The following is a 27815-nucleotide window of genomic DNA, read 5'->3' as shown; positions in this document are numbered from 1 at the left end:
TAATGTGAGCAAATGTGAAATTGGAAGAATAAAAATGAAACATATTATCTAAATGGTGGAAGATTAGAGAGCTCTGAGATTCCAAGGGATCTGGATGTCCTAGTGCATGAATCACAAAAGGCTAGTATGCAAGTACAGCAAATAATTAGGAAGTTTAATAGAATGTTATCATTTATTATGTGGGGAATTGAAGTCAAAAGATGTGAGACCACATCCAGAGTCCTGTGTACAGTACTGATCTCCTTATGTAAGGATGTAAATATGTTAGTAGTTCAGAGAAGGTTTATTAGACTAATACCAGGAATGGGTGGGTTGTCTTACGAGGAAAGGTTGGACAGGCTCGGATTATATCCACTGGAGTTTAGAAGAGCAAGGGGTGACTTGATCGAAACCTTTAAGAGCCTGAAGGGTGTTGACAGAGTGGATGTGGAGAGGATGTTTCTCTTGTGGAAGAATCTAGAACCAGGGGTCACTGTTTAAAAATAAAGGCCAGGATTCTCCCAGCCTGCTGCGCTGCTCGAGCAGTACAGCAGGCAGGGAGACAACAGTGGTGGGCCTTTCACAAAGTTCGTGACTGGCATCTGGCTGGTCACGAGTCTCCTAGGCGTTTTTTTTTTAAGTGCAATCAGATCCGCGCCAGAAATCGGCAGAGAGATGATCATATGGAAATTTCCACGATTAGTGGACCCGGGAGTGTCTCTCCCCACCACTCCCCTGCCACTCTGCAAGTGGGATCATTGGGGGAGGGAGTGAGAGGATGATCGGGGCTGTCCATGGGGGGAGGTCGGGCCGGCCATGTGGAGGGGTTGTGGTGGTGGTGGGGGTGGGGGGGGTGGGGATCATTAGACCAGCGATTGGGGGGAGGGTGGGGCTGGTCGGGAAGGTCGGCCATTGGAGGGGGGAGGGGGGGGCTTTAATCGGGGAAGGTCAGTGATCGGGAGGCCAGTGATTGGAGGCAGCAATGGGGGGGCCACTGCGCAAATGCCGATCTCCGCGCTGACAGATTGGCGCACCCACTCAGCACTATGCTGCCAGCCACTCGTGAGGGATGAGGCCACGGCCCCCACTTACCAGCATAAATCTATGGCACTCTGCAATGCACAATGTCAGAGATTTGTTCAGGTAAGTATGTCCAAAAAAATGGGCAGGAATTTCTCCCGTTTTCCCACCCATTGGGCACCTAGTTTTGTTTCGGGAGAATCCTGGCCAAAGAGTCAGAGATTAAGGCAGAAATGAAGAGAAATATTTTTCTCTCAGAGAGGATTGGAATCTTTGTAACTCTCTTCCTCAAAAGGCAGTGGGAGCAGAGCCGTTGAACGTTTTTAAGGCAGAAGTGGATAGATTTTTGATAAAGAAGGGACAGTTAATTGGGGTAGGCAAGAGGTTACAATCAGAACAGCCATGATCTTACTGAATGGCAGAGCAGGCTCAGGGGACTTAATTCATATGTATGTACGTTGAAGTGCAGGTCGCACTGACCACCATGTTTGAAGCGCAGTAGGGTCATCACTGGAAGCACATAGAATAGGCATATCATGTCAACAATCCGCATGTAACATTGATTTTGTACCCAGCTTACCATTTTGGACCTCACTGCCTAATGCCCTCTCAAACACCCTGTGGGTCATGCGTTCAGTTGTATATGGAACCCCTCCACTAGTGCTATTAAAGGCATCAGCATGGGACCAGATGAAGTTCTTTTGATTTTCCTTTGTCACAGCAGAGAGTGGAATATTATGTTTAGTGTTGTTGGAGGAGACCGAAAAGTCAGTAGTGGTGCTGGACTTCTCTCAGGATTTCAAAGGCCTGTTAATAGACCCTTCCATCACTCATTGGGACTACAGCATAGGGACATAGAGTACAAGCAGCAGAGAGGGAGCTGGTGGCAGAAGGTTCTCAATTAGAGTCTGTACGCATCTAGGCCATTCAGGTAGGACTTGTCTTACCTTCATTTCAGCCATTGTGTGTCTGCAGTGGCTGTGATACACCAAGGATGTGGTTACTGAACAGTGCCACCTCCTCCACCCAGATTGACAACCTCACAATGGGGTGAGGGTGGCACTGCCAGCGGCCATCATTGTGGCTCTCAAAATCTATGCCTCAAGATTAATCCACCTGGACCAGCTATATTGTCAACATTTTAAAGTATGTTGTGTCAGGGTCAGGGTAACAGGATTCCCAATGGTGCAGGGAGCCATTAGCTGAGAGCTTTTCAGAGGGAAGCTTTATAAAAAGTGATCAAGTAGCAGATTTAAAACCGAGGTGGGGAGAAATTACTCCTCTCAAAGGGTCTTGAGTCTGGAATTCACTACCCCTGAGAGTGGTGGATGCTGGGACATTGTATAAATTTAAGGAAGAGGTGGACAGATTTTTAATTAGTATGGGTTTGAAGGGCTATGGCAACGGCAGGAAAGTGGAGTTGAGACCAAGATGAGACCAATCATGATCACATTAAATGGCGGAACAGGCTTGAGGGGCTGAATTGCCTACTTCTGCTCAGAGTTCTTATGTTCCAAGAAGAACTGAAACCAACAGGAAAATCTTTATACCTCTATGGCCTTGGAGACAAATAAATTGGTTAAAGTTCTTTCAGTAGCAGCCCTGCCCATCAGTTTTTTCATTTCCTTTAAGCTAGAATCATGATTTTAGACATTGATACTGAAGTTGATGTTTTAAATTCAATTAGACATGAACTATTAAAAAAATTATAGAATACCTCCTTTGGATACCCCAAAGCTCTTTACTGTCAATGAAGTAGTTTTTGAAGTCCAGTCACTGTTGTAATGTTGCAAGAAATTTATACACATTTTAGTTCCAAATTAACATCCCAGATTGAAGAGTTTGCAGCATGACAGCACTCTTGATAATATACTGGCCAACACTGCCATCTAGAGAAACATTGAAGCAGGTTTTTCCTGATATTTTCCATTTGTTAAATGAAATGAGATTCTAAACCAAAACAGGATGAACAACCAGAGGTCATGGTTCACAATGGTACCTGCCTCAAGGCTGGAAAATCCCACCCAAGGTCAACAGACCTTTATATGGTCTGCGTCCCACCCACTAAGATTCCTGTGGCAGATGAGATGGGAAAATTCCACCCTTAATGTAGGAGGGAGGGCAATCGATTCCTGGGGCATTAGGACTAGTTTGACCAATACAATCTGGGTGAGTTACAACTCAATATGATTGGGACTAATATCCTCACAATGAGATTTGCTGCAGCTATTCGGAAGGGTTTAAACTAGCTTATCGGAGGGATGGGAAACTGAGTACAAAAAAGGAAACATCTGGCTAAGACAAACATGCCTCCATTAGAGGCAGAAAGTCAGGAGAATTTATAAATGGGAACACAAAAATGACAGTGAAATTAAATGACTAATTTGTAGCCTTCACTGAGGAAGATAGAAGAAATCTCCCAGATTTAGAGATTCGAGGGACTACGGAGAATAAGTAATCAAACATAATCTGTATTAGTAAGAAGGTTGCTTGGAAAAGATAATGGGACTAAAGGTTGATAAGTCCCCCGGACCTGAAATTCTAATACCCTAGGGTATTGAATGAGGTAGCTATGGAGATGGTGTATGCATTGATGATCATCATCCAGAATTCTATATTCTTTTATGGTTCCTGCAAATTGGAAGGTAGCAAATGTCACCCCACTATGCAAGAAGGGAGAGTGATATAAAATGTGGAACTACAGACCTGTTTGCCTTACAACAGTAATCAGGAAAATGCTAGAATCGATTATAAAAGATGTGATAAATGGACGCTTGGATGACAAGGACTTGATTGCGCATAGTCAGCATGGATTTATGAATGGGAAATCATGTATGATGAACCTGTGGGAAGATCTTTTGAGAATGTTACTAACAGAATTGATAAAGGGTAGTTGGCGGACAGAGTGCACTTGGATTTTCAGAAGGCTTTTGACAAAGTTCTCCCCCCATAGGAGGTTGATTATCAAAAATAAATTAGATGGGATAAGAGACAATATACTGGCATGAATTAAAGATTGACTAAAAGGCAAAAAACAGGGAGTAGAAATGAACATGTTATTCTCAGGCAGGCTGCGATTAGGGGGTGCTGCAAGGATCAGTTCTTGAGCCCCAGCTATTCACAATACATATCAATGATTTGGATTTACGAACCAAATGTAGTATTTCTAAGTTCACAGATGACACAAAGCTGGGTGGGTAGGTGTTGTAAGGAGGATAAAAGTGGTTGCAAAAGGATTTGGATATTGAATGGGCAAGAACATGGCACATGGAATATACTTTTGAAAAATGTGAGGTTATTGACTTCAGTAGAGTGAACATATGCGCAGAGTATTCCTTAAATGGTAAAAAATTAGAAAGAGTAGATATACAAAGGGACCTACCTGGGTGTCCTTGCCAATAATTCATTGTGGGCTAATATGCAGGTGCAGCAAGCACTTAGGAAGGTCGTATGTTAGCCTTTATTGCAAAAAGATGCGTGTGCAAGAGTAGCAAAGTCTTGCTTCATTTGTATAGACCTTAGTTAAATTGAACGTGGAGTAGTGTGTAGTTTTGGTCCCCTTACCTTAAGAAAAATATTGCCAGACAGGGAGTGCAATAAAGGTTCACCAGATTTATACTTGGGATCTTTGGAATTCTCTCCCTCAGAAGGTATGGTAGCTGTCATCGAGTATGTTTAAAGGAGAGACTGATAGATATCTAAGTGCCAATGACTTAAAGGAACATGGAGATAAGTGTGGGAAAAAGACATTGAAGTGGATGATCAGCCCCGATTGTATTGAATGACGGAGTAGACTCAATGGGCTGAATGGCCCACTCCTGTTTCTTTGTTCCTATGGTTCCTGAGTCCAATATTCTAAAGAGGAATGAGATAGAAGTCAGAAACTCTGTAGAATGCAGGTCCAGTTTCTCTAATCTCTCTGCATAGGATAGTCCAAACATCCTTAAGCAGCCTCAAGTCTGCAGGCCTTGTATTAGCTGCTGCTGGAGAGTCACAAAGCTGAAACAGGAATTGATTTAGAAGTTGGAGCAGCATACAAATGGTACAACAGCTAGGAAATGTTATATTGCAGAATTTCAGAACATTCCTGCCATGCCATAACACAAACAAAAGCAGTCAAATCAACCACATAATGTCCTTGATATTCATGTTTCATATTTATTGAGAAAAATACAAACATTTTATTACAGGCATTTACGCCCAGCAATTAGAAACAAGTTTTTCATAGTGCAAAGTTTAATTCAAATATAGAATCTTCTAACAAAGGTTGAGTTAAAATACATCATGTTTTCCTCAAAAAATATTTGAGTAAGTTTAAAATTGTTGGAAATACCTTCAAATACCTTTGATTATATTGAATTTATAGCACAGAAATAGGTCTTTGGTATAACAGGCATATGTTGGGGTTTATGTTCCACATGAGACTCCTTCCACTCAACTTCATCTAATCCTATGAAATGTCCAAGTTAGGACAGTACTATTAAAAGCTTTGTATCCAGGAGGTAGTAATCTTGTGAAAGTGTAATGAGTTTGTGATGCTAAAGCGCTGCCCGCAATTTGTATGGTTACCGTGCATTCTGTCAAATGGTCAGCACAGACCAATCATATTTACAACACACACAGTCATGTTGTTCTCTGCTCAGTGTCCAAATCCTGTTCTCAGGTTCTGTCTCTCCCTGGTCTTTCATTAAGCATCCTCCTCTGATGGGCTTCACCGACCCCAATTTTCCTTTCAAACCCTTTCCTTCCCCAGTCATTGCATCCATTTTGATATATTTAGATATGCTGGCATTAATAAAGTTTTGTGCCTTTTAAGGTTATCTGATTGTATGATTGCTGACATTACATTGAATTGTAAACACAGAAATCAGCCATTTGATCCTGGTGTTTATGCTCCAGATGAGCCTCCTGCCACTTGATTTGTCTCATCCTATCAGCATAACCTTTTTCCCTCATTTGTTTATCAGCCTCCCTCTAAATACTTCTATGCTATCCACCTCAATAAGTCCTTGTGGCACATCCTACATTTTAACCACCCTCTGTTCTTTTCTGAATTCTTTGGTGCATTTATTGGTCTGTAATCCCTCCACAGCAAAGGGGCCGTAGCATCACTTTCTGTTTGGTCTGTGTTAGCCATATAGACATGAGCAAATCAGATCACAGAATCAATGGAGACCTGTCACCCATTAGACCTCGCCTGAATTTTCTGTCTGTTAATTTAAGTAGAAAGTCTGATCGATTTTATAAAAGAGGCGTCAACCTACCAGCACTGCTGCATATGATCAATCGGCCCTCCACTGTAGCCATGTCAGATTATTCTTTGGGGAAAATACTTAATAAAATCAAAATTTTAATAGTTTTAATCCAAAGTTGTTAGTTCGTAATGGAATCCCTAATTTAATTCAAAATGTCTACTTGGGAAAAACAGAGCTAACTGGCAAGAAGGGGAAAATAGCAAACTAGCAGTGAAACAGGATTTAGTGATATACAGAATAGTAAAACCAGCAGTGAAACGGGATTTAGTGATAAACAGAATAGTAAACCAGCAGTGAGACAGGATTGTGATAGAATAGTAAGCAGCAGTGAGACAGGATTGTGATAGAATAGTAAGCAACAGTGAAACAGGATTTGCCCCAATTGAGCCCATTAAATGGCCATTTAATGACCAGTTGAAGGACCATTTCCCACCAAGCCTCAATCTTCATACTGGTAGGGAGAGTTCAGAGGTAATGCTCGGAATGTCACCCAGTTCAGCCCTCGGACTGGAAGGGGTAAAGTGGGAGGGTGAGGTTGCTTCCATCAACATCCTCCTTTCAACATTAGGCACCCCTCCCACCCCCAGATGATCTGGGCCCTGCAGGTGCTCAGTCCCCACCTCCTTATGTCTTCACCCGGAGACCATGCACTTATCTAGTTGTGTACTCGATGAACTGCTTGCAGTCCCAGACCTGTCCATTACAGCTTCTGGCACAACTGGGACAGGAGAGCCAACCAATCAGATTGGCCAATCTGAGGTGGAACCTCCTCCTGACTGTGGAGCAGAAGTCTCATATGCAATCAATGAATATTCATTGCAGCATTCAGTGGTTGCAGGCAACTAGTATCATCTAATTAAATGTGAATGTAGAACTGAAATCAGACCAGTCATGATTTTAATTGGATGAGGAGGTAGCCTCAAGGGACTGAAAAGCATACAAATATGTGAATTAGGAGCAAGAGTATGTTTGTAAGATGGAAAATTGACTTGGAGAAATTTTCTTATGGAATTTGAGATTACTGATGGCATTTTACAAAAAAACAAAATTGTGGAAAATCAAAGTTTTGAATCATAAAACTTGTAAAACCTGTCAAAACGTACGACAAAATTCACTGCAAACTAACCACTGATATCAAACCCAGAAACTGTGACAATGAAAGAATGTGTAATTGCTTTATGTAGCTCGATATTTAACAGCATGAAAAACAACTTTGGTAATTAGAGAATCTTAGAATCTGGCGCCTCTTAAATTCTAAACAACCCTTCCTCAATCTGAACAAGGGAACCGGTTTTGTTGTTTAGCCTATAAATGGATGCATTTATAGCAGACTATGTCAGTAAAAACAGAGACACCAAAGCCTAGAAAGGATATCACTGCAACAACTTAGCAAAGTTGTACAAAATTCCTCTCCCTACTATTTTAATGGGGGAATTAACTGCTTATTTTAAAGGATTAACAACTCCATTGAAAAAAGTGGAGAGGAATTAGATACACGTTAAACGTGTACAATAACATCACATCCAGTCATTGCCAGCTCATTGGCAGAATCACTTCAAATTGCGGTGCAGACAGAATCCAGCAAAAAATGATTGCACGATGCTTTAGTTATTTTGCCCTTTGACATTCACAAATGTTAGTGCAATTTACACAAAACAACTTTTCCATTTCATGTTCTATGAAATTAGGTTGTTTAACACCGGAAGAAATAAATAAATACTCATACTAAGTTGTAGGTCAAGTATAAATATTAATTCGGTATTAAAAGTTGACCCTGCACATGTACATTTTGGTATTTGCTACAAAAGATTGCTGCAGGATTGAAAAAAAGTAATGACATACTCTTTTGCATACTCAACAGGCCGATGTGGCCTGATTGATTATTTCAAGTGCACTGTATGCTGTACCGTTGTGATGACATTTGATGTTCAATATGGAGAAAACTGGAACATTGCAACTCAGCAGTTCTGTCTGTTTGGAATGTGCTGCAGAATGCATGTTGTTTAGCACCTTTAGCAATTAGTTTATATGTTGTTGGATATAAGTTGGACATATGCAGAATGGCTGTATTGTGTGAACAAAATTAACCTGATTCCTTTGTAACTGCAATCATATTTCACTCTTTCATTTATGCAATACAGAAATTTTACTTGCTTTTAAAGGATTTATTTTTATCAAAAATTTTGAAGGCTAAGTAATTCTGCATGTTTTACAAAACATCACAAGTCTATTGTTTAAGAACTCTATCAGAACACTAAAAAAGGACTTGCATTTATAGGGCACCTTTCATGACCTCATGACATCCCAAAGATATACTTGTGAATAGTCATTGGCAAAAGCCCATTTACACAGTGAGTTCTCACAAACAACAATGTGATAAATTGCCAGATAATCTGGTGTTATTGAGGGATAAATGTCGACCACAATACCAGGAAAACGCACCTGCTCTCCTTTGAGCAATGCCGTGGGATATTTCACAGCCATGACAAGAGGGATGACAGGACCTTGCTTTATCATCTTACCTACAAGAAGACACCTCCAACAAGCAACATACCCATGGCTGTACTGAAATGTCAGCTTAGATTATGTACTCAAGTCTCTAGAAGGATGCTCCATCCCATGATACCGACTCAGTGGTCACAGTGCTACCACTGAGCCAGGACTAACATCCAGATAAGTGTAGGTCAGTCAAGGAGAAGTATAAAATATTGAAGAATATTATATTTTGATTTTTAAAAAATTATTTTTGAAGATCCACAATTTAAAGGATTGCCTTTATACCACATTGCCCTGAGAAAATCTTAGTGAAAGTTATGAATATTCAGCGTATTCAGAAAGCAGATCATCAGCCACCCCTTCAGTTTTTAACTGGTTATTTAAGCATTCTCAAGCAACTACATTCAAATTTCAGCTATGTTTCTAGACGACAAAATGGTGGGCTTTGATCTTTTTGGTGGCGCTGTGCCATTTCTGGATAGCAACTCCAATGGTGCTAACTGTCACGCAAAGTGCTCCCCCCAAACTCCACCAGGTAGGAATATAGTGGAGGAATAAATACTGCAATATAAATGCCATTGGCACTTCGGTGGTCTTCATAAGAGCCACAGGCCCAGCTTTCTCAATTTGCAAGGCTTTTGTGAGAAAGATCTGTCCTCCCATTCCAAAGACACCAATCAGGATTATGAATGCTCGATCCAACCCGCAGTTTGGAAGTTTCCACTCATTAGCGAATGAGATCGCAATTGCACACAAAACTAATCCAGTCAGCGAATAGGACCAAATGGAAATTAAATAATTGACGGACTTGCCCATTTTCCGGATCACAATCAGAGTCAGTGCTGCACAGATTGCGCCTCCGAAAGCAGCAGCAGTCCCCTTGATGCGATTCTTGTAGTCGACTCCAGATCCAGAAATGTTATAGCCAAAGATAAACGGAGGCCTAGCAATAAGGATAACCCCAGTTAAAGTGAAGACAAGGAAGATGGGATACAACCAATTGCATTTTTCCTTCAAGAAAATCCAAGCAAATATACTAACGAAGACTGGGTTACTAATCAGAATAACAGTGGCATCGGCCATAGACATCTGTTGAATTGCATAGAAGATCAGCATCATGGCACTAGCACCAAGGATCCCTCGCAACCAAACCAAAATTCTTTGGCCTTTTGGTCCCAGCATATCTAGTCTGCAAAACAATGACAGATTAAAATATTTCAATTGAATGTAAGCATTTCTCTTATTTGTAATACTTATTTAAAACTTCTGACTTCTTGATAGTTAGGAATTAATGGTATATATTTCTTTGTTTAGCTTTATTTATAAGCGCTGATTTTTCTATTCATTTTCAAACTGTACCTGCCAACTATCAGAATGAATAAACAGTTTGTTCTGAATGTATCTCAGAACTAATGGGCTGATTCAATGCTGTAATAATTCCATAAGAACTGCTGTCAAAGTCTGACATTCTAAAAATCTGCCCCACCACCATGTGGTGCTGCTGAGTATTGCAGAATAACAGCAGCAGACAACAGGGAGAGAGATTAACACAATAGAGAGAAAGGATATTGGCTCCGACAACGTAGAGTCTGTATGGGTAGAGTTGAGAAATACCAAGGGGCAAAAAACATTAGTGGGTGCCATATATAGACCCCCAAACTGCAGTGGTGATGTTGGGAATGGCATTAAACATGAAATTAGTGATGCACGTGATAAGGGAATATCGGTGATCAAGGGTGATTTTAATCTGCACTTAGATTGGGCAAATCAAATTAACCACAATGCTGCAGAGGAGGAATTCTTGGAGTGTATACGGGATAGTTTTCTTGACCAATATGTGGAGGAACCAACTAGAGAGCAGGCCATCTTAGACTGGGTACTGTGTAATGAGAAAGGAATCATTGCCAACCTAGCTGTACGAAACCCCTTGGGGATGATCGACCATAACATGATAGAATTTTTAAAATCAAGATGGAAAATAAAGTCGTTGATTCAGAGACTAGGGTGCTGAATTTTTAAAAAGCAAACTACGAGGATATGAGGCGTGAGTTGGGAGACTTAAAGGGATGACAGTGGATAGACAATGGCAAACATTCAAGGAACCCATGCGGGAACTGCAGCAACTGTTTATTCCTGTCTGGCACAAAAGCAAAATGGGTAAGAGGGCCAATCCATGGCTTACAAAGGAAATTAGAGAGAGTATCCGGTCTAAGGAAGTAGTATACAGATTGGCCAAGAAAAATAATAGATCTGAGGATTGGGGACAGTTTAGAATTCAGCAAAGGCGGACCAAGGGATTGATTAATAAGGGGAAAATAGAGTACGAAAGTAAGCTTGCAGGAAACATAAAGACTGACACTAAGAGTTTCTATAGATACATGAAGAGAAAGAGGTTGGTGAAGACAAATGTAGGTCTCCTACAGACAGAAACGGAGGAATGTATAATAGGTGACAAAGAAATGGCCAAGCAACTGAATACATACTTTGGTTCTGTCTTCACAAAAGAGGACACATATCAGATGCCAGAAATGTTGGAGAATGCAAGATTTTGTGAGAGAGAAGAACTGAGGGAGATCAATATTAGTAGAGAAATGGTACTGGGAAAGCTGATGGAGTTGAAGGCAGATAAATCCCCAGCGCCTGATAATCTATATCCCAGAGCACTTAATAAGTGGCTCTAGAAATAGAGGATGCACTGGTGGTCATCTTCCAGGATTCTAGAGATTCTAGAACAGTCCCTGCAGATTGGAGGGTAGCGAATATCACTCCAATATTCAAAAGGGGCGGTAGCAAGAAAACAGGGAATTTTAGGCCAGTAAGCTTAACATCGGTAGTAGGAAAAATTCTCAAATCCATTTTCAAGGACTTGATAGCAGAGCATTTAGAAAGCAGTGGCAGGATCAGACAGAGTCAGCATGGATTTATATAGGGGAAATCATGCTTGACAAATCTTTTGGAATTCTTTGAAGATGTAACTAGTAGAGTTGACAAGGGGGAACCTGTAGATGTGGTATATTTGGACTGGCAGAAAGTGTTTGACAAGAGATTATCGTGCAAGATTAAAGCGCATGGGATCGGAGGAAGTGTATTGAGATGGATAAAAAACTGGTTGGCTGAGAGGAAATAAAGAGTAGGAATTAATGGATGCTTTTCAAATTGGTAGGCAGTAACTACTGGGGTGCCACAGGGATCGGTGCTGGGAGTCCAGCTATTCACAAATATAATCAATGATTTGGATGACGGAACAAAATGTAACATCTCAAAGTTTGCAGATGATACCAAGTTGGGTGGGAGAGTGAACTGTGATGAGGATGCAGAAATCCTTCGGAATGATCTGGGACAGGTTGGGTGAGTGGGCTAATCAATGGCAAATGCAGTATAATTTGGATAAGTGTGAGGTTATTCACTTTGGAAGCAAAAACAAGGCGGCAGATTACTACCTGAATGGCTATAAATTGGGAGAAGGGAGTGTGCAGTGGGACCTGGGTGTCTTTGTGCACCAGTCACTGAAGATAAGCATGCAGGTGCAGCAGGCAGTAAAGGTGGCAAATGGCATGTTGGCCTTCATTGCGAGAGATTTCGAGTACAGGAGCAGGGATATGTTGTTGCAATGATACAGGGCCTTGGTGAGGCCACACCTAGAGTATTGTGTGCAGTTTTGGTCTCCTTTTCTGAGGAAGGATGTTCTTGCTCTCGAGGGAGCGCAGCGAAGGTTTACCAGGCTGATTCCGGGGATGGCAGGACTGATGTGTGAGGAGAGATTGACTAGGTTAGGATTGTTTTTGCTGAAGTTCAGACGAATGAGTTCAACGAATCTCATAGGGACTTATAAAATTCTAACAGGTCTAGACAGGATAGATGCAGTGAGGATGTTCCCGATGGTGGGGGAGTCCAGAACCAGGGGTCACAGTCTGAGGATTCAGGGTACACGATTTAGGACAGAGGTGAGGAGACACTTCTTCACCCAAAGAGTGGTGAGCCTGTGGAATTCATTACCACAGGAAGTAGTTGATGCTAAAACATTGAATGCATTCAACAGGTGGCTGGATATAGCACCTGGGGCAAATGGGACCAAAGGTTATGGGGAAAAAACAGGAATGGCTATAGAGTTGGATGATCAGCCATGGTCTTAATGAATGGTGGAGCAAGCTCGAAGGGCCAAATGGCCTCCTCCTGCTCCTATCTTCTATATTGATGAGATATTGGGCGTGATCTTACCACCTCTCTGTGCCAGTCGATCAGCATGGCGAGCAAGGAAGATTGCGTGAGTTGCAAAATCAGGTTCGTGCCCAGCGCCAAACAGCGTGGTGCCGGGTGTGAACCTGATTTTTGACAACTCACGCTATCTTTCCAGCCACTTTTTCATGGTGCGAAGCTTGAATTTGACTGGATTTCAGTATCATGAGCTAGCTCAGCACACTAACGCCCCCCCTCCCCCACCTCCCAGAATCTCCCCACCTCACCGACGTGGCATTATGCCAGCACAAATTACTACTGCTCTATGAAAGTGTGGTTCAGGCATAGCGATAGCGAAGGGGAGAGCAAGGCAGTGAGTACCACTGAGCAACGCCCCCCAGGTGTGGGGTCACAGGCCCTGCCATGTTGCAGGATGGAGGGCTTGCATGGGTGCAGGGTTTTTGGGTGGGGGGGGGGGGGGGGGGGGGGGAACTTGTGTCTCTATGGGGGTTCTCAGGTGTGGGGTTGGCATTGGAATGGGGCTTGTTTTGGGGCATTCGTCCCAGATGCTGAGCGACCCCCGAAGGGTCGTTTATGAGATCGACTCCCAACCCCAGTTTCACTATTGTTATTCTGCCATCTGTCTGCTGGACAGGCTCGGAGGCTGACTGCTGACATCCCATCCCAGGCGACTCATGCTATCTTCCCTGCTCACCATGCTGATCGACTGGCACAGAGAGGTGGTAAAACTGCACAAAATATCTCTCTCCCTGTTGTCTGCTGCTGTTATTCTGGAGTGACAAACAGCAGATCTGGCAGCTGTTGCTCCAATCAAGGGAGCTCGTCAGGTATTAACACAGCTCCTACACTGCATGGACTCTGCAGTGCTCCCTACAACTGCCACCAGACCAGCGCGAGATGGAGCACCAGATGGTACTCCTCCACCATCTGTCTAAACTGCAAGCCATTCCCGGAAGCCAGTGCACCAGACATCCAGGTGTGTGCATTAATGTTTGTCTCAGGAGTTCCCAATGGGGACCTTCTCACAGCCACCTGTATGCTTTCCGTGCCTGCCATGGCAAGGATGTGGCAAGAGTCGGCAGCCCATTGAGGTGGCCCATGGCACTAGGGTTGGTGTCGGGTTGCCCGCATCCAGATTCATGGGGACACGGGTTGCTGGGAGGGAGTGAACAGCATGGAATGGGTAACCTTACAGACTGTATCTCCCTCGCTCTCTCTCTCTCTCTCTCCACCCCCACCGCTCCCCTACCCCCACTACCCCACAACCCTCCCGGCACCTCAAAAGAATGATGGATTTCGCATTAAAGCCAGTTGAGCTGGCCCTTATACTTGTGGCTGCCAAAGAAGATGAGGGATATGTCTGGCTGTGGCAAGGCCAGCCCATGCAAGAGGCCACAGCAGGAGGACAGGGGTCCACTGGTTGGGGACAGGATACAGCTACCTATCAGCCCAAGGGGAGGGCCAAAGGACGTTGGAGATGGGGACCTGCATGTCATTTGATTAGCTGCCAAACGCCATGTGCCGGTACAGACTGCATCTCAGCAGGGCAACAGTGCGGCATCGGTGCTAGGCCCTTGCAGAAATGGCACCTCGAAGGACAGGAGGACACTCGCTCCCGGTAACAATGAAAGTCATGGCGGCCCTCAACTGTTACCCTACCAGGTCCTTCCAGGCCACTAGAAGAGGCTTTTGTGGCATCGCCCAGTCCTCCAAGCAGAAGTGCGTCTGTGAGATGATGGATGCTCTGTTCGCCCCGGCAGGCCACGACATCAACTTCAACATGGGCCAGGCCCAACACAAAGGCCAGGCTACAGGCTTCGCCGCCACCACTGGCATGCCCTTTATACAGGGGACTATCAATGGCACGCATATCGCCCCGAGGGCCCTGTATGATCAAGGGGTGCCACTCGGAACGTGCAGATTTTGAGCACATACCAGATGAATATCATGCATGTGTGTGCACTCCACCCAGGGAGGGTGCACGACAGCATCATCCTGCAAAGCTTGGACATCCACAGGGTCTTGGAGGACCACCTAAGCTGCTGGGATGGCTCTTGGGGGACAAGGGCTACCCGCTGAGATCTTGGTTGATGGTGCCCATGCGGAGACCCGACACCGGAAACCCGCTACAATGAGGCCCATGCTTCCACCTAGTCCACTGACGAGCAGTGGATCAGGCTGCTGCAGACACGGTTCTGCTGCCTGGACCATTCTGGTGGGACCCTCCAGTACAGTCCCCGGAGGGTCTCCCACATCATGATGATCTGCTGTACACTCCCCAACCTGGTGCAACAGTGGAGAGACATCCTGGAGGAGGAGAGGAACCATGGGGATGTCCCTGAGGTGGTGACCCAGGAGGATGTGGAAGAAGAGGCCAAGGCGGAGCTAGAGGACAGGTGGTGACAAGGGTCCGGCAGGGCAGGATGATAAGGGAGGCCCTAATCGCCACAAGGTTCTTCTGGGCTGCCGACCATCTCTTGGGAAGAAGATAGGCCTTCATTTCCTCCACAGCGTCCAATAGCCATCCCAGCATCCCCTCTATAAATCATGGAGCAGCTTTACGAGGTGCCATATTCCTGACCGTGTGCGCATCGTCAGTGATTAACTGGAGCTCACACAGCTGCAGCCACTTTTAGGTGAGTCACATGGTTGGAGCCTCCATTCCGGTGTCCTAAAAATGTCACAGGACCCCAGTATACATATAGGGTTTGATCATGTGAAGCCCAACTAACTGTAGGCCCCTTTCAGAGTGGTGTCAGCTGGGATGAGGAGCAGTACAAGGCACTAAGATTTCCTTTTTGTAATTTATGAAGCACTTCTGCAACCAGTGAAAACCTCCTCCTTGGAGTTTCATAATTGTACCTTTCAATGGTCAATTTTGTCAAATATGTCAGACCAAAGCAGACAGTTAAAGAAGCTACAAACCAAATACTCTAAGGCGCGGGTATATGAGTTTATTGCTAGACTCTGAATGGCAACGTTTGCACCATTATCTCTGAAGTCCCCAAGTTTGTCCTGGGGTGAGGATTCCAATTCCTCATTTATGTGCTGCACCTTTCCAACAACACAGGGTCAGCTTCTACATGTGTGCTGATGGCACCCTACTCCACATATGCAACACTCCTTTCATACCTTCCATTACCGTAGCATTATCCAAAATTCAGTTCTGAGTGAGCTGTAATTTCCTCAGGTAAATAATAGGAAGGCAAAACCATTCCACTTAGTCCTTTAGACCCAATTCTTTCTTACCTCAGCCCATGCAGTGATGAAGCTCTCAACCATCTCCGGAATTCTCCAACCTCGCCCGTGGCTGGGATTCTCCGGTCCTGATGCTGTGAATGGAGATTTGGCTGAGTGCTAAATTCTCCATTCTTTCTGGCAGCGCTGGCAGGGTGTACAACACCGGAGAATTCCGGCCCATGTCTTTTCTACACTCAGATTCAACCTTTCCATTAAGGCAGGAAAAGAAAGAGCAAGAGAGAGAGAAAAAGGAGAATATTTAAACACTCCTTTCACAACTTCAGGATGTCCCTAATCGCTATTTTAGAAAGTGCAGCAGCCAAACCCCTCACTCCAAAGTCCCACAATCAACAATAGTCAGATGCATTCTATCAAAAGGTTTAATGGTGGTTGGGGAGCATTTTAGTGATAGCGTTCAAAACATGATACAATTTAAGTTTGTTGTGGACAAAGAAATGGACAAGCTGCAAAATAAATTTTGGATTTGGGGGGAGGGGATTTTAGTGATTTAAGACAGGATCTCGCCAAGGTAGACTGGGAACAGCTACTAATGAGAAAATCTACAGAAGAGCAGTGGGGAGCATTCAAAACGGAAATGGGGAGGGTGTAAGTCCAGCATGTTCCCACTGAAATGATAGGTAGGAATAACAAGCCCAGAGAACCATGGATGACCAGAGATATTCAGCATACAATGAGAAGGAAAAGAAAAGCTTTGAAAAAGTACAAGGGGAGCAAATCAGTGGAGGCATTAGTGAGGTATAGAAAGTGCAGGGTGGAGCTTAAGAAAGCAATTAGGAAAGCAAAGAGGGGATCTGAGAAATCTCTGACTGGTAAAAGTAAGGAAAATCCCAAGATATTTGATAAGTATATCAATGGGAAGTGGATACCAGGGAAAGAGTAGGGCTCATTAGGGACGAAGGGGCAATCTGTGGATGGAGCCAGAGGACATTGGTAGAGTGTTGAATGAATACTTCACATCCATCTTCACCCAAGAGAACGAGGACGGTGGTATGGAATTCAGGCAGAGAACTGTGCGGTTATTGAACAAATTGACATAGAGAAGGACAAGCCAATGGAGGTGTTGGCAGCCTTAACAGTGGATAATTCAGGTCCAGATGAATTGTGCCCTAGGCTGCTGTGAGAGGCAAGGGAGGAGATTGCAGGGGCTCTGATCCAAATTTCCAATTCCTCTCTGGCCATGGGGAGGTGCCAGATGACTGGAGAACAGCTAATATGGTTCCGCTATTTAAGGACGGTTGTAGAGATAAACCAGGGGACTAAGGCCAGTGAGACTCACGTCAGTGGTAGGGAAACTATTGGAGAAACTTCTGAAGGAGAGCATCTATCGCCACTTAGAAAGGCAAAGCTTGATCAGGGATAGTCAGCATAGCTTCGTCAGAGGGAGGTCATGCTTAACAAATTTGATTGAATTTTTGAAGATGACTAGGTGTGCAGATGAGGGTAGTGCAATTTATGTCATTTATATGGATTTCAGCAAAGCTTCTGACAAGGTTCCACATGGGAGACTTGCAAAGGAGGTAAATTCACATGGGATACAGGGCAATTTGATGAAGTAGATTCAAAATTGGCTCAGTTGTAGGAGTCAGAGAGTGATGATAGAAGGCTGCTTTAGTGACTAGAAGCCAGTGTCCAGTGGCGTACCACAGGGATCTGTGTTGGGCCCCCTATTATTTGTCATTTATATAAATTACATTGATAACTATGTGGGGGGTAAGATTAGTAAGTTTGCGGATGACACAAAGATTGGATGGGTGGTTAACAGTGAGGTGGAGTGTCTTGGGCTCCAAGAAGATATAGACAGAATGGTCAAATGAGCAGATAAGTGGCAGATGGAATTTAACCCTGAAAAGTGTGAGGCGATACACTTTGGAAGGAGCAATTTGATAAGAAAGTATTCAATGAATGGTGGGACACTAGGAAGTTCTGTGGAACAAATGGACCTTGGCGTGTTTGTCCACAGATCTCTGAAAGTGGAAGGGCATGTTAGTAGGGTGGTGAAAAAGGCAGATGGAACACTTGCCTTTATCAATTGAAGCAAGGAAGTCATGTTGGAGTTGAATAGAACTTTGGTGAGCCACAGCTAGAGTATTGTGTGCAGTTCTGGTCGCCACATTATCGGAAGGATGTGATCGCATTGCAGGGGGTGCAGAGGAGATTTACCAGATGCTGCCTGGAATGGAACATTTAAGTTATGAAGAGAGGTTGGATAGGCTTGGGTTGTTTTTGTTTGAGCAGAGAAGACTGAGGGATGACCTGATTGAGGTGTACAAGAGCATGAGAGGTATGGACAGAGTGGATAAGAAGCAACTAAGCCCTAAGGATAAGGGCACAAATCAATTCCAGCCTCCCGGACTACCTGCATCCATTACAGTTTGCCTACTGCTGCAACAGATCCACAGCACACGCCATTTCCCTGGCCCTGCACTCAACCCTGGAACACCCAGATAACAAGGACACCTATGTCAGACTCCTATTTATTGACTACAGCTCAGGTTCAACACTATTATTCCCACGAAACTCATCTCCAAACTCCGTGGCCTGGGCCTCGGCACCTCCCTCTGCGATTGGATCCTGGACTTCCTAACTCACAGACCATAATCAGTAAGAATAGGCAACAACACCTCCTCCACGATAATCCTCAACACCGGTGCCCCACAAGGCTATGTTCTCAGCCCCAAAACATTAACTCAGTTTCTCTCTCCATAGAGACCTGTTGAATATTTCAGCATTTGATATCTGTTACTTGTAATGATTCTCATTGTCACTTTTGGGTGGAGCTAAAGACTGCAGTGACCAGAAAAGTGGGTCATTTTAGCTAGTCCGCAATCTGCAATTATCATCAGGACCTAATGAGAAGTTCAAAAGTCCAAGATTAGCTTAAAGGTCCAAGATTAAAAAGGCCTTCTAGGAAATTGAGAGATGCAATGAACAAATCAAAATCTGGCACTGGATGATCAGAGTCCAGGGTTGGAAACACTAGAAGCTGTCTGTCTGTTGAGATCTAGAAGAGATAAGCTGTGTCTTAAGATAGTAAATTATTTTGTATTAAATTGAAGTAGCTTAATATATATGTAATAAAATTAAATTATTCCCGATGCTCATCTTGGACCTGATGATGTGCCTTGCTGTTCTCTTTTCAAGTAACAAAATAAGCAATTCTAAGATGACATTTACTTAAAATATTTACCTCTGCTTTGCTCTTCAATTTTGAATGTCCCAACCAACTGGGGAGTACATAATGATAGTCTTAATTTAAATACTGAAATTACAGTTCGTTAGTCCATAACTTCAGCATTGAACAGACAGGATAATAATATATGTTTAAAGATGGACAGACTTATCCCAGATCGCTGGTGTCTAAGTACTCAATAGATATCTGTGCAAGTTGCTAGTCTCTTATTGTAGGTCTCACAGTAAGTGTTCAGTGCATGAGTTTGTTTACAACATTTAAGCCAAGGTACTGTCCCCATAAACAGCAATGTTGTCCATAATTCATAGATTAAAGTTCAATTACCCCATTAAATGACCCAATTTAATGACCCACTGAAACACAAGATCCTGAAAAGTCTTGACATGTGGAGATGATGTTTTCTCCTGTGGGAGAATCTACAACTAGGGGGTCACTGTTTAAAAATAAGAGTCACCCATTTAAGACAGAGAGGAGGTGAAATATTTTCTTGGAGGATCATGAGTCTTTAGAATTCTTCCTGAAAAGATGATGGAAGCAGAATCTTCGAATACTTTTAAGGCAGAGGTAGATAGAATTTTTGTAAGCAAAGGGGTGATAGGTTATCAGGGATAGGTTGGATGCAAATTTGAGGTTACTATCAGATCAGCAATCTCATGAAATAGCTGAACAGGCTTGAAGGGCCAAATGGCCTACTCCTGCTCCTTTCATAGAATCCCTACAGTGCAGAAGGAGGCCATTCGGCCCACCGACTACAACCCCACCCATGCCCTATTCTTGTAACCCCACATATTTACCCTGCTAATCCCCCTGACACTAGGGTCAATTTAGCATGATCAATCAACCTAACCCGCACATCTTTGGGCTGTGGTAGGAAACCGGAGCACCCGGAGGAAACCCACGCAGACACGGGGAGAATGTGCAAACTCCACACAGACAGTGACCCAAGTCGGGAATTGAACCTGGGTCCCTGGTGCTGTGAGGCAGCAATGCTAACCACTGTGCCACCCTGTTCTTATGTCTGTGTAAGGCATCAGGAAAGCTTTGGATTACATACAGAAATAGAAAGAAAATGATGTTTTCTCTGTAGCTGCAATCATGTTGTCTGAAGGGACATTATACAAAGATGCCAAAAGAATTCTGCTTTGGCAGCTACAGTGTTCATTCTTACCTAACCAAATTGGTTGAATTTGATAGCTGTACATGTACAATGTAAATGAAGAAGTATCAAAGTTTATATCACTGGTGGAGGACAGTTTGATAATTAATGAGATCCTGAGAGTGGTAAAAATAATAATATGATCCTTAAAATAGTTATTGCACAAGAACACTTTCATGTATTGGGGGTTCTACATATACATATTACTTCAAACATATAGGACTCACAGGAGGTCTATTTTGTACTTACTCATTGTATATAATGCAAGGCCATGAAAGCACGCACTGAAAGAGACATCGAAACCAACTGATTTCCAGAGAATGAATGCCTTTAATCTTCTTCACCAAGAGTGAAGTGACTGAAAAGAACAAACAGGATAACAAGACATAGCATAATCCGAGCCAAATCCATTCACGCTTCTCTTTTGCTGCAAGGAAAAAGAAAAGAAGTTTATCAAACTGTTCAAGCCAAAAATACATAACATCTACTAAGTAGGTGGATCATAGAATTAAAAGCCCAGGAACCAAACTATATATCAAACAATTTTAGCTATAAATATATAACATTATTTTGGTTGATCATAGAATTAAAAACACAGGAATCATATGTTCCACATGAGCCTCCTCAAACTCTTAACCGTACCTTCATTACTAGGTTTAACTTGTGAATAGTAGCCTTGGTGTGCATTTATGCAGAGCAGAGCACTGGTCAGGCAATATTTCAAACCTATTACCCAACTCCGATTCTAGTTCTCTTGCCCAGAGCTCACCTATCAATCAGTAAAATGCAAATCTTTTGAGAGTACAGGCAGGTACACCCATAGTAAAATAACTCCAAGTTAAATTTAGAAATGCTTTTGGGGTACAAAGGGCCGGATCTGTTCCAAATTGCATTCCATTTGGGATCAAATCCAAGGGGTGTGTGTCTTGGCTTCTGGTTTCATTCTGGTCTGAGCTACATTGAGATCACTTAGCATTGGCACTGAAGTTGCATTATGAACCCACATTTTGTCTCAACTTGACCTAACTAATCTCTTGCTTTCTTTCCTCTGTGTAAGAGTTTTATATATTTTTAAAACATGTAAATGTTAACATAGTTCTTTGGAACAGAAACACCAACTGAGGAGAGACCCTACATGTGCATAAAAATATGACATGTCCAGATAGAGTGGCTGGGAAGACTTGGATTGAAGGTTGCATAATCCAGACCATGAATTAAGGGCATGAGATAGGAGGTTTATGGAGGATTCAAGGGAGATTTTTGCACTCAGAGGGTGATAGAAGTGAGGAATGCACTCCTAAAAGGGTAGTAATATTTAAAACAGATTTGGATATGCAATTGAAGTGTCACAACCTCAAAGCTAGAAAGTGGGATTAGGTTGGATGGCTGCTTGTTGGCCAGTGCAGACATGATGGGCCAAATGGCCTCCTTCCAAATTAATTAAGCTGGGTTAATAAAGAAAGGATATATATATATATAATATATAAAAAGTAAAGTGATCACGCTAGAACTTTATAATTCACTGATTCAGCCTCAGCTGGAGTAATGTGGACATTTCTTGTGGAAAGATATCAGGACCTTAGAAAGAGTGCAAAGGAGCTTTACCAGACAAGGAGTGAGGGCCTTAAGTTATGAGGAGATGTTGTAAAAGTAAGGATTATCCTCCTTGGAACAGGAGAAGATTAATGGGTCACATACTGAAATTCAAGACAATTAAAAGATTTTGATAAGAATAGAGAATTCCCTCTGGCAAGTGGGTCAATAACTAGGGGTAGGTTCAAAATCATTAGAAAAAGATCTAGAGCGGACTTGAGAATGGTTTTATTTAGTGCCAGAATCTGGAAACTTCTACCCGAAGAGGTGGTGAAAGCTGATTCTGTAAATTATTTGAATAAATCAGCAATAAATATTTTTTAAAAACAGAAGTTTGAGGATGAGAAACTATTACAAACAGAAAGTGGGGATATGGGTCTATGAATGACTGCATTTTGAAAGAGCTAGCACAGGCGTGACTGACTGAATGGCCTCATTCTGTGCTTATAGTTTTTCACGATTCTAACGAGTTAGCTTTAATGTTACTAATAAATCTATCGCACAATAATTGCCACAATACAAACAGTGAACATGGAATTGTTGCAATATGCACGAGATCTAACAAATACAGGTGAATGATCCTGAGCCCAACTCCTAATGTAAAAAAAGAATTTCAGGAAGCATTTCAGTTGTGTCCATTGAAATTATTTACAGTCAAATGGTGTATATGTATGTGTTTGCGTGTGTGCGCGGGCGCTGCGGGGGGGGGGGGTGTAGGAGGGAGAGAGGTGCGCATTGTTGTCTTGTTGAAACTTACAAAAGGGCGTACAGGAGTGGTAAGTAAGCAAAATTGGATTGTATAGTGCATGAAATAGAATGTGATAACTTCAACCATTTTAGGAGGAAGCTACATAGGGTGGTACGGGAAGGATGGAACAAAGGAAAGAAAGATATGGAGTGGAATTTTAAGGCCCTAGAGGAGTCTGGGCGGGGCTGGAAAACAGAGTGAGCCATTCAAAAATCTATCAACTTTGGCAGGACCGGAAAATTCTGTTAACGGGAGGGCTGTAAAATCCTGACCCACATGTTTTTCATGGCACAAGAACACTCAAACATTTTACAGACAATGTTGGATTGTAGCCACTATTGAAATCAAATGCAGCAACAATCTTTTAAATGTTCTTTCACAGACATGGACATAGCTGACTAGGCCAGCATTTCTATTGCCCATCCCTAAATACCCGAGAAGGTGGTGATGAGGCGCCTTTTTGAACTGCAAGAATCCATGTGGTATAGGTACACCCACAGTGGGGAGGGAGTAGGATTTTGGCCTCGTGAAAGGAACTTGCAGGTGATGGTGTTCCCTTGCATCCAAGGGCCTTGTCCTTACAAATAGCAGAGGTCACAGGTTTGAAAGGTGCTGTCGAAGGAGCCTTGGTAAATTGCTGCAATGCATCTTGTAGATGGTACATACTGCTGCCACTGTGCATTGATAGTGGACAGAGTGGGTACTGGAAGACATGGATGGGGTGTCAATCAAGCGGGCTGCTTTGTCCTTAATGGTGTTGAGCTTCTTAATTGTTGATAGAGTTACACTCATCAGGGCCAATGGAGAGTATTCCATCACACTCCTGGCTTGTGCCTTGTAGTTGGTAGACAGGCTTTGGGGAGTGAGGAGGTGAGTTACTCCCTGTAGAATTCCCAGCCTCTGATGTGCTCTTAGAGCCACATTTTGATATGGCTGGTCCAGTTCAGTTTCTGATCAATGGTTACCCCATAGAATGTTGATAGTGGGAAATTCATTGAAGGTAATGCCATTGAACATCAAGAGGAAATGGCTAGATTCTGTCCTGTTGGAGATAGTCATTGTTTGGCACATGTGGGGCATGAATGTTACTTGCCACTTGTCAGCCCAACCCTGAATGTTGTCCAGGTCTATATGAACTGCCTCGGCAAAGCAACCAGCATAATTAAGGACCCCATGCACCCCAGACATTCTCTCTTCCACTTTCTTCCTTCAGGAAAAAGATACAAAAGTCTGAGGTCACGTACCCAACCGACTCAAGAAAAGCTTCTTCCCTGCTGTTGTCAGACTTCTGAATGGACTTATCTTGCATTAAGTTGATCTTTCCCGACACCCTAGCTATGACTAACACTACATTCTGCACTGTCTCGTTTCCTTCTCTATGAATGGTATGTTTTGTTTGTATAGCGCGCAAGAAACAATACTTTTCACTGTATGTTAATACATGTGACAATAATAAATCAAATCAAAACCATGAACAACTCCAGTATCCGGAGTCGCAAATGGTGTTGGACATCACTAATATTTTGACTGCTGACCTTATGATGGAGGGAAGATCATTGATGAAGTAGCTGAATGAGGCTTGGTCTAGGATACTACCCCGAGGAATTCCTGCAATGTCCTGGGACTGATTGCTTGACCTCCAACAACCACAGCCATCTTCCTCTGTGCTAGAAATGACTCCAACGAGTGGAGAGCTTACCCCTTGTTTGCACTGACTTCAGTTTTCCTAGGGCTCCTTGATGCCACATTCAGTCAAATATGATCTTGACATCAAGGGCAGTCACTCTCTCCTCACCTCTCGAATTCAGCTCGTGTTCATGTTTGAACTAAGGCCATAATGAGGAAATCAAACCTGGCATTAATGAGCAGTTATTTCTGAGCAAGGGCTGCTCACTGATAACACTGTTGACAACCTCTTCCCATCACTTTGTTGACAATCAAAAGTAGATTAATGGGATGGGTAATTGGCCAAGTTGGATTTGTCCTGCGTTTTGTGCATAGGACATTGCTGGGCAATTTTCCACATTTCCTGGTAGATGCCAGTTTTACAGCTGTATTGCAACAGATTGACACAGTACACCCTCAGCACTGCACTAAAGGGTTCATTGTTATGCAGTCCCTCTGGATACAGGGGAAACTGCTTGGAAGATATTGGCAGTGAACTATGGTTTCCCTTTTGCGTTTCAAGGACTCATCTGGTCTGTAGTCCCACAAATTCCTGCTTTTAAAAGCCTTAATGACAGACCTGAAATAAATTCTAGAATTCTTCATCACCCTGACGGCTGTTCTAAAATCTTGCATCTCAATTGTTTTTTTCCTCCCCATAGGCTTCCAACAAATATGAAATCTGATATTCAATCCGGGGATCACAGTTATGATCGCTAAATAGATTCTGGTTAACTCCCAATACACATTTGCACCAATTTACCATCTTGAGTTGTAGCAAAGTAGCAGACTCAAATTCACACAAGTAAATTACTTCTCTTGGGAATGCCCCACACTTATCATGTTGCAGCATTTTCCAATTTTTATTAAGTAGCTTACAACATGACCATGCACATTGAACCACTAATCAACAATATTACAACATTCACTCATCATCGTTATTGTCCTTGCCAACTCCCTGTCTGCCTAATTATTCAGTTTTCTGACAGCTGTTGGATCTTCATTTACTAACAATCTTTCATCTCCAGCCATCTTCATAAGCATATTCACGGAAACTATTGAGTCATCCTCTGACTCCATCAATTACTGGTCTTCAATTCATTGGCTATAGTGGTGCAAATATTTTTACTAGCTGTTTACACCTCTTATTCTCAGTAATCTATACATTCATTCGGCTTTAAGTGCTGTATTTTAATGTAATGGTTTTACAAAGTTTCTAAAATTTTCTAGTAATTTTCATATTGCCACAACCAGAGCATATATTTTTTGCTGAGCAAGCTAGATCCCAGAGCGAAACATGTCTTACTGAGCATAAACCTTTTCTTTCACATTTTGAAAATGAGGAGGAAAGTCTTCTGACCCCAAAAGCATAGAAATCCATTAACACCTTTAGGATTTTAAAAATTAAAAGATTTATTAACAAGAAATAAAACTTATGCATATAAGATTGAAGTTACACAGTTAAAACAATCTTGCAGAACATCATAAAACCCTACTCAGTCTGAACACACCTTCTTGACAACAATTCCCTTATGGATTTTTTAACTACAAAACTCCAGTAATATTACCCAAGGCAAAAAACTGCTGTCACTTGGGATACAAACAACTCCTAAAACATTTCCACTTGATGTGGAAATCCAAAAGAAAGGTTCAGAAACCAACTGCTTTCAGAAGCAACAATGACTTTTCTGTCTTGACTGGATGGCTGCTTCAAATTTACAACTTTACACCTTTTCTTAGCCCAAATCTGCTCCCAGCATATTTCCTCCCACACAGCCATCTCAATTCAGCAAACATCTTCCCTTATATATCCTTTCCCCTTTAATTTCAGATTGCACTTTTCTCAAACAACTCTTTAAACTCAATTTTCCAAATAAGAATTTTTCATCTTTTCCTATTGCCTCCACTTTTGGGTCAATAAAATGTAATATACCATCCCCTGTTTACTTATGAAACCTGTGTGAGCTGTCAAAGTTCCTTGTCATTTCAGAACTCTCCTTTCAAATTTAACAGCTGAAAAGTCAAGTCCCTACTTATCTCATAATGCAAACGTTAAGTCCAACTTCACCATAATTTTTCATTACAAATGCATGAACCTAATGCCTTTACCCATTTATCTCAGTTTTCACAGACAAGCCATTTCCATCAACCTTTGCCCAATTTACTGAATCAAGGACACACAGACACTTCTTTACAGAATACCACCATATTCCCAATTTGTTTTTAAATAACACCCATTACAATATCTGCATCTTCATGTCTTGAAAATTAAAGGCTTTTCCCAAAATCCTTTTTGTGTTTGAAATTATAGCTATTTCTTCCATTAAAATATCTGATCATAGTCATAAATCAGTTTTTTCATTATCCCCCTTAATATTTTTGCACATCCTAGTTCACGAGATTCCTAAGCAACCAGTGTCATTATGAGGATATCCTGTTGCTTAGAGAATTAACAAAGGTGTTTCACATTCAGTGAAACAGTAACTAAATTGTTGTGCATGATTGATATCAAGACAGGAGTATTTAGACAAGGAAAAGAAATGCCTAGACTGCTCAACAGGGGCTGTGGAATACTTCCATGTGGCAAAACTAGACATTAAAATTGTTGGATTTGCACAAATCCAAAGTCAAAGATCAGAAAGTATTTATTAAACACATTCTTTCAAAGAAATTGGAAGTCAAGAAAAATATAAAATTACAAGAGATCTGGGGGAAGTAGATAATCTTAATCCAGATTACTGGTCAATTACAGTCCAAATTCAAGGCTTTGATACAGCTGCTGTTAACGTTTCGCAGATGACCTCAACTGGCTTGAGCCAATGACCCTTCATCCATCAGACAAGTTACAAGGGCCAGGTAGGTGGCACAATCAAAAGGAGGATTATTGCCCCTCTCAGCTACAAGGGGTGACAGGTCATTGATTCTCTGCATTCTTCACAATCTATGTACATCCTTATTGAGTGGTGATGTTGGTATACTTCAAGGAATCCTGGAAAAACCAGATGATACATATCATTTGAACAACTCACCGTATTTCATGCAACAACCTTCAACCTTTTATTAAGAAGCAGTGGAAATTCAGCAGAAACCGAGTTTATACAATCAACAGCGCAGACACTCTCCACTAGACTCGGGGCAGTGATTGAAATTATGAATCTCTGAATTCTTTAAGAATGCCAGAATTGGCAGGTACAGTAGCACTGCAGCAGACAGTGACCATCCCAATGAAAACCTGCTGGAGAATGAGGAGGAAGA

The 27815-nt window shown here is 42.5% G+C and overlaps 1 protein-coding gene across 3 annotated transcripts in view; it reads right to left on the bottom strand.

The window, feature by feature from the left end:
* Positions 1 to 5137: 5137 nt before the first annotated feature.
* slc35g1 (solute carrier family 35 member G1) overlaps positions 5138 to 27815 on the bottom strand; it is a 49821-nt gene continuing 27143 nt past the window's right edge. For 2 of the 3 annotated variants that reach the window (XM_078223536.1, XM_078223538.1), the window contains 2 exons: positions 20804 to 20981; positions 5138 to 9939 (listed from right to left, as the gene is read on the bottom strand). In XM_078223536.1, coding sequence (XP_078079662.1) covers positions 9174 to 9939; positions 20804 to 20981 — 944 coding nt within the window. In that variant the 3' untranslated portion in view covers positions 5138 to 9173. The remainder of the gene's footprint in view (positions 9940 to 20803; positions 20982 to 27815) is intronic. The other variant, XM_078223537.1, reaches the window with a different exon arrangement.

The sequence above is a fragment of the Mustelus asterias genome, chromosome 11 (genome assembly GCF_964213995.1).
Source record: "Mustelus asterias chromosome 11, sMusAst1.hap1.1, whole genome shotgun sequence".
NCBI lineage: Eukaryota > Metazoa > Chordata > Chondrichthyes > Carcharhiniformes > Triakidae > Mustelus > Mustelus asterias.
Note: the sequence above shows the minus strand (reverse complement) of the source record. Positions and strands in the feature narration are given on the sequence as shown.